The sequence below is a fragment of the Dermacentor andersoni genome, chromosome 6 (assembly GCF_023375885.2).
Source record: "Dermacentor andersoni chromosome 6, qqDerAnde1_hic_scaffold, whole genome shotgun sequence".
NCBI lineage: Eukaryota > Metazoa > Arthropoda > Arachnida > Ixodida > Ixodidae > Dermacentor > Dermacentor andersoni.
This window is the reverse complement of record NC_092819.1, coordinates 52,061,652-52,069,592: the sequence shown is the minus strand read 5'-3', so window position 1 is coordinate 52,069,592 and position 7,941 is coordinate 52,061,652. Positions and strand designations below refer to the sequence as shown.

The following is a 7,941-nucleotide window of genomic DNA, read 5'->3' as shown; positions in this document are numbered from 1 at the left end:
TCAGCGCTTCGGCCTCAATGCGCACTGTAGTAACCAAGTTTTGAATAAAATAAAATTTGAAGCAGCTGTGCCAGCACAAGTTCTTTAAAAATTAGCAATATATACTTTAAGACGCAATAGTTATTTTCTAAACTGTCAATCGCTGTCACTTTTTTATATTGCCGAAAGGCAAACATCAAGACAGGGAGCTTTTAAAAATGGCGGCCGCTCCGCTACCGCAGGTGCCCGATAAATTAAAGTCAGTGCTTCCTTACGTAAAAATAGCAGCCGAGCATGACTCCAGAGACCCAGTCATCGCCTACTGGTGTAAGCTCAACGATTTAAGTCATTGTCATCCCGAATGCATGCCTGCGGATAGAGAAGCGAGGAGGGGCGGGCCCTCGGAAGCACAGCAGGATCGCCGTGTTGTTTGTGTGTTTAAATGCCACAAGATCGCCGGATAAAGAATGACACTTTTCTGCCCAAAATGTGTGCTCCGCAGATTTGGTGTTGGGGATTTAAGAGTGGCGACTTTGAACTGGTGCTCGATATGCGCGCCAGACTTGACCAAGATCTCGTCTCTATTCCGGATGCTTGCGGTTCACGTTGACAGCTGCGGACGTTACAGCTATCTATCTCTGATATGTTGCGTTTTCTCACTGCTGCAGGCCGACTCTATGCGCTGCAGACTGGTATGAAGGTGGACAGATCTTCCTCTGAAAGCAGGGGATTCCTCATGGCCTACATGGATTGGTTGGAGAAGGTATGCGTGTAGTTCTGGATAAAAGAACACAATTATGACCGCTAGTGAACAACAGTGATCGAACAAGAAATGTCGCTGTAGTGTTAAGCTTCTTGGACGTGTCCGTACGACGTCTGTTTAGGATAACATTCATGGGCCGTCCTGTTGCTCGGATGTATTGTTCATGGCAGAGCGGAATTAACATTCCAGCATATAAAATGACGTTAAAACTAGTGCAGGTAAAACTATAATTTAGTGCACAAAATTGGTTGCAGTGCTTTTAACTTTTATGTCATTCTGAAGGTGTTTGCAAGTCTTACACAGGAGATACAACGGGCTTTTATGTCATTTCGCTGTCATTTACTTCAAGTTTTCATCTTTCTGTGAACTTTTTATCTGGTTTGGATTATGACCACTAGTCTAGCTTCACCAATATTTCCGTTGTATTTACCTTACCTACGACGAATTTTCGTTCCTAATAATGTGCTAGCTGTCTAGCAGAATTGAGAAAACTGCTTTGTAAGCAAACGAGAAGTAAGCTGCATTTGCTTCCACATTGCTATGTTTTAATGGGAAAGAATTTTTTCTTGTGTAGGAGTAGGTAATAGGATGCCGTGTCCAGCTCACTTGAGTGGTTGGCTGCAGGAACATTGCCTAATACTTGTGCAGGAAAAAGCCAAGAGGAAAGATGAAGAAGCCATCAATAGTGACGTCGTTGCCCAGGCACACATTGAGACTAGAGCACTGAAGCTATTTCTTTGGGCAGATGGTGAGGACAGGGCAGCGCGCTTTAACAAGTATGTTCTCTTCGTTTCATACCAGCTTTGACAGTTATCGTTTGTCTTGTAGCAGTGTTATCAGCTAGCTGTCGGCGGTTTATTTTACTTTGCAGGAATGTCATCAAGGCATTCTACACAGCTGCATACCTTTTTGATGTCCTCACAACGTTTGGAGAACTAACAGACGAGGTATGTTGATGTTGGCCTCTCTTCAGGGACAGTTATTGTTGTTTGCAGCCGCTGTTATTTTTGGAAACTGTGACTGTAGAGCAGATATATTTTTTTAAATATTCTGATAAAGCTATTTGACTGCTGCAGGTACCTGATTTTTTTTAGCCCCTGTGTAACCTCCAACTTAAGTGTTTGGGTAGAATTGAGAATTCAAGGGCTTGGTATCATAGTGAATAGCCTTTTTAGGCACTTTTGCCTATTTTATGGGGATCGCTTTTTCACTGCCCATAGAAAGGCACCAATGCAAAGGCCGTGTGCCTACATGCAATTGACTTACGGTGCGTATTCGTCGCTCAGTGACCACTGTTCTAGCTCTTTAAGACGTACAACCGTTACAGATGTGCTCTCTAACGGCTCTTCTCTCCACTGAATTTTGCAGCGAAACAACAAACACTACCCAAATATCTTTACTGTAACAAATATATGCCTTCAAGTGCACCAGTCCTTTATTAAAGTGAACAGCTCTCTAGAAGCATTCAGCTGTTCACTCATACTGAAAATCACCGAACCTCGGTAAGAAAAAATTACGTTGCCTACAGGCAGCGCTCGTCAATAAAGGGTTAAAGAACCTGAAACAGTCAAAATTAACACAGACCCCACTATGGCTTCTCTTACAGGCTACATTTATGTGAATGCGACAGTGGCGCCCACCTTCTATAGCACAAAAGGGCAATTATTATGCGACTGCATTGTGGCACCCTCATTGGAAACAAGTCGGAACCTCTACAAATTCTGATGTGAACTGCTGCTGTGACACTTTGTCAGCAAAAAATTATTTCGTCTTGCATCTCCTGTTTTTAATAATGCAAGTCAGTCTTTGCAGAAGTGCGTAGTATGCTCAGCTTGTGGGGTAGAAAGTGACTTGGGCTGGTGTAATCTAAGTATTCCTTTTCTTCTATTCTGTTCTTTAATCAACCATCATTCATGGCCAGCAAATCTCAGTGATAACGTGGACAGAACACTGCTTTGGCCATTAATGAAAAGCATGAAAAAGAACAGCATTGGAATAGACTTTTTACATCATGCTGGCCTTGGAGGCAGCTCAGCATGTGAGAGTTCTCATGGTAAAGCTGTACTAAACGCTTTGTCTACAGGTTTCCAACCATCGGAAGTATGCAAGATGGAAGGCAGCATACATTCACCGATGCCTCAAGAACGGCGAAGTGCCAGTTCCAGGACCTCTGAAGGGCGAAGATGAAGGATTTGAAGAAGACGCTGGTGGTATGGTCATTCATCACAACCAGCGAATAGCATTACTGAAAAGTTTACTTGAAGTAATTTAAGTTTGAAAATTCCTAATATATATATATATTATCCTTGTCTGCTTTACCATCACTTCTGTCAAATCATCAGCACTTGTCAGTTTTGCTCATATTTGAATGTAATTGTGTAATTTATGCCTGAAAGAAATGTTGTAAGAAATGGTTATAGGTAATCTTCTTTTCTTTTAAGTTCTGTGTCTACTCACTGAAGTAATATTACACTAAGCTAATACTGACTTGGTCTTTCTAAAATGGCCACTTACCCTGTGGTATGAATTGTTGTCAATCAAACACTCAGCCTTCTTGTAAAGCTGGTGTAGGAGTCTCAATATTCTTGGTTCTTGTGTGCCTAATTCTGGTCTTTGTCCCATGGCACACATAGAATAGATTGCTGACGGTGACATTTTCCATGTGGTTTCTTGAAGCTTGCATACTCTGGGGACACGTTTCGCTAGGATTGTCGATACAATGTTGTTGGCCTTCTGAGCTATTTGTTGCAGCCCAACTGTAATGCGTAGACAAAGTGGAGAAGTCAGCGGTGCTAGATCAAAATTTTCTTTTTGATGTACTGCACTAATTCAGGCCTTCATCCTCTAGTAGACTTAAAATAGGCTGATGATGGTGTAGTAGCAGTAGTTTTAAAAACTTGCATTATCTCATCACATTATGAGACGCTGTTTGGCCTTCTCAGCTGTCGGAGGCAACCCAAGCCCTTCGAACGGACCAACTGGAGCAGTGGGAGGCAGCGATGGCTTTCCACCGCTCCCTCCAGGGTTTGCAGTCGGAGGCGCCACTGCCTCTGGATTCTCAGAGCCTGGTCCCAGCAGTGCCCGGTCAAGTTACGGTGACCACCAGCCTATGCCATCGTCCCTTCCTGTTCCCACCCCAGGGTCTCAGGCCCCCCCTTCTACACCTAGCGGTTCCACGCAGCCTTCACCGTCAATAGCACCGATTGATGACATTCGGGCTGCAAGTAAGCACTTTGCCATACTCTTTAAGAGGGGCACTGAAACACTTTTGAACTTAAGGAGTACTGACATCATGTTTTAGGCTATTCATTTTTTGTGTTAAAGTGTTAAAATGAAACTCTGAGTCCTACACCCTAGAAAAATACTGGCCGTAAATAATTTAATGTTATGTTATAATACATTTTTGTAATATTATTTCATAATATTTTATTTCTTCTCTGTCGGGATGTCATGGCGCGGGACATAGTCACGTAGGAGCAGGCCATTGTGAGGTTTCAACACTCACTCTGACTCGGTTGGTCATCTGCTGTGCTGGTACATTGGCCCTCACAAGTAGCAGCATAGGAAGTGACTTATGGAGTTTTAAAATGTTCTGCCCCTACATGGCCTCCTCCTGCATTATGTCACGACACAACCTCCTGCATAGCAAAAGTGGAACTGGCCATTGAAAAACTATTATATTGAATTATTTAGGGCATTCTGAGGCTTGTAAATATTTTTTCTAGGGTTTAGAGGTCTAGTGCCTTCATTTAATGAAAGAGAAAAAAATCAAAGATATTGTGTGAATGCCTTTTTTAAAAAAGAACTCTTCCCAGCTGTAGACAATGTTGCCGTGAACATGCAAACAAAATATTGTGCTGCTTTCAGCAGGGAACCTACAATAGTGCATGATAAATTGAATGCTCTCTTGCAGCTTCTGCTCTTTTTTTTGCCGTATGTTAGTCGGCAATGATGTTCCAGCTAGTGCAATGGTGCATAAACGGCTGCCATTGAGCAACTGTCCATGACCATGAACTACTCGCCATAAGCTTTTGCATAATGCATCCTGTCAACACGCCTCCATTGCTTTTGGGCACATTTGTCAAACACCAGCCTCAAGGGGCAACGAGAGGTACACTCTGGCAAGAAGAAAGGAAGGAGCAATAGGGAGAGGAGGTTGGGATGCTTTGTTGTGAGTGGTCGTCCCAGTGCTGAGGAACTGATAAGTCGAGGAGAAGTGGGGAAAGTAAACATTGCACTCTTCACATCTTTGTTCACATTGGGCCTGTTTCAAGAATTTCTTCAGTAATTTATTCCTCGAAAGGCATTGCAGTCATTCCACCATATTGCTAGGTTCTTAAGAAAAGGTGTTGGGGCCCCTTGAATAACTTGAATAAAGAATCTGTGCATGTCTCAGTACGGGGTCACGTGCAATGGGTGGCTGTTCACCCTCCAGTCCTGTGCATTCATATGCGGCAAGCTGAGGGAGTAGTGGTTGGGTGCGCTTTAGATTTAGGCACATTAGGCACATTAGATTTGAATAAGTATCGTAATTACAGTAGTTCTTCACTTTAGAAAAATCGCTTTGGTTGAATTATCGCTTTCCTCGAAGTCTTTACTACTGCTGATCACAGTGCATGCACTTTAATCACTGGAGTATTCAAAGTCCAGTGCTGCTGTACACCACTTAGTATGAAATGCAAAGTGGGATATTGGCAGAGGACTGCTTAGTGCAGCATCCGCAATGGCTTTTCGGGTTTCTTGACACAAACCTGGAAACACAGAGTGCTGTGAAGGTCACTCTGCCAAGTGGAGCCAGCTCCTTGGGACCGAATGTACTTATGACGATAACCGATAGACAAGGCGGAATCTTGCTGCTGGTGTAGTGTCACTGTTGTGTGCAGGTTCATTTCAGTAAACCTTTTATGAGCTCTTACACAGTCTGATTGTGCGAGCTGCGCTACTATGGCTCCTTTAAAGCTACCTGCTTTTAGCGAAATACCACTTATAATGAAGTCCACACACTGTCCTCGTAACTCTGTTGTAACAAAGCTTCACTGTAGTTCCTTTGTTCAGTAGGTTTTCTTTATTCTTTTTTCAGATGGCGTGGCTTTGAACTCGGAAGACTTTCTCAAAGCTCAGAAGTACTGCAAGTTTGCCGGCAGCGCGCTGCAGTATGAAGACGTTCCAACAGCCATTGAAAACCTGCAGAAAGCACTCAGGTTGCTTACCACAGGCTCGGAGGGACCCTGATGGCTCCGCTTTCAGGACCCGAAGACATGACCTCGTGACGCTCCCCTTCCCACTTGAACATCTAGCCTAGGACGGTCCCCACCCTCCTCTTCGAACAACCGTCCCTCAGCGTCCCGCTATGTCTGGTGCAAAGTCATTTTGTGTCTGTGTTTGTAGCCACCTTAGAGCTTGCTTCTGCTGCAAGACCTTGGCCCTCTCGCGTCATTAGACTGGGCGCATCTCGCCTGTTTCTATTCTGTTTTTCTTTTTTGCTTTCTCTTTAGTGGGCAGACGGAAGTTGTGAGGCATTCTTGCATGCAGTCAGCGCACAGCTAGTTTTGTCAAAGACGATGTGGGGATTGGAGACCAATGATCTGGCCAGCGACTGTTGCTTCACATTGGCTATAGGCAGGTAAACTCAAGCACTTGTGATAGCATGTATGTGTTGTCAGAGGATTATATAGACAGCATCTTCATTTGGCAGGCTGCTCTAATTTATGTAAATTGTCCATGCAAATGAATTTTGTCGGTTTGCTTCTACCTCTTTGTAGTTTATTGTTCAGCTGGTATTGGTCAAGTGTTCATGGCTCGCATGTTTGGTCAGTTTTTAACATGTTGCTACGATGCACTTGTTGATCTTGCTTGACACAATGATTTGATGCACCTCCTTTCCATACTATACGAGGAGCTTACAGTAAACACGCTAAAATTGGGCTCAAACGAGCGTGGAACAGGCTGAAACATGGTTGCTGATGTGATTGCCTGCAGTGTTACATTGAAATGATTGACGTTGGCTTTCAATTTGCACTTTGATTTCAGTTGTCTGCTGCTGTTCCTGTATTAATGCTAAAGAGATTAAATTGTTTTAGGAGACGTCTTAGTCTTTATAGTTCAATTAGTGAACAGTTGCAGCATCTTTAACACTGTTAGTACCTAGCACCAATGGAATAAGGTGACTCCGATAAGCCACTACTGTCTTATTTTTTTCATATTTAGTGAATACAAGTGGCATGCTGGCATGCTATCATTGGCTGTATAATTCATGGAGCACAGCTTTCAACGTTCACGCAGTTCAAAGTGTGCAGCAGTTAAGGAACTCGTCACTTTTCTGCTTTTTGCTACTACTATTTTAATACTGGAGACAGATATTCTGATGCTAAGGAAAATTAGTTGTACTAATAGCAAAGCTATATGTGATGCAAGTCTTTGATGAAGGAGAAACCGTAGTAGCACTTGTAGAGTGGTAAAGAAGAAATGAAAAGGAGCGTTGTCTGCCGATCCGGACATACCGAGGTAATTTATTTTCTTATCTTTTTGTGCTTGCCTGTGCCTACATTTTTGCACTGAATGGTGAAAAACAGTGTCCTTTGGATACTTTATTTTTGTGTTGTATACCAATTTGTGCGGAATTATTCTTGCGAGGTATACATTGACTTGGTATGAACAAGTGAGTTGTGCCGGAGAAACAGAGCTTCGTTTTTAAAGAAAATGTATCTTTGGGAATTTTTCTTCATTTCTGAATAAACTGTGTAAGCACAGGTTTTGCATGTGGTTGTGTGAGTCCTTTCCTGAGATAACGAACAGTAACAGCATAAACATTGTGCAAAGGGCGGAGCAGTTACCAGAATTTGCACGAATAAAATAAAAAGGAGAGTTACAAGACTAAAAATAAGAACTTCAGTAACATCTATGCAGGTTCTTCATCATCTGCATACATCAAGAACAGCGCCACATAAAAACAGCCCTAAATGTTTGTCATAATTTTCACATTCAATCCAGAATCCTTGCAGGTTTGTTAGAGACTAAACAGAAAAATAATTTGAACTCCATATGTAAATTATGTCTCTGCAATACAATAAAGAATAAGCCATTCTTATCAAGATAAACAGAAAAGGCACCAAAATTACATGGGTGGTGACACTGCCTTGAATTACCTGTGCCAGCGGTCTGTGACGTCATTGATTTTGTTTGGGCCTAATTATTCGTCA

At 42.7% G+C, this 7,941-nt stretch overlaps 1 protein-coding gene across 1 annotated transcript; it reads left to right on the top strand.

The window, feature by feature from the left end:
* The first annotated feature begins 175 nt into the window (after positions 1-175).
* Positions 176-7,494, top strand: Vta1 (vesicle trafficking 1). The gene is made up of 7 exons (XM_050171758.2): positions 176-306; positions 648-742; positions 1,391-1,518; positions 1,614-1,689; positions 2,826-2,952; positions 3,685-3,966; positions 5,823-7,494. The coding sequence occupies exons 1-7, from the start codon at positions 198-200 to the stop codon at positions 5,972-5,974; spliced, it is 969 nt and encodes a 322-aa protein (XP_050027715.1). The 5' UTR covers positions 176-197; the 3' UTR covers positions 5,975-7,494.
* Positions 7,495-7,941: the final 447 nt, after the last annotated feature.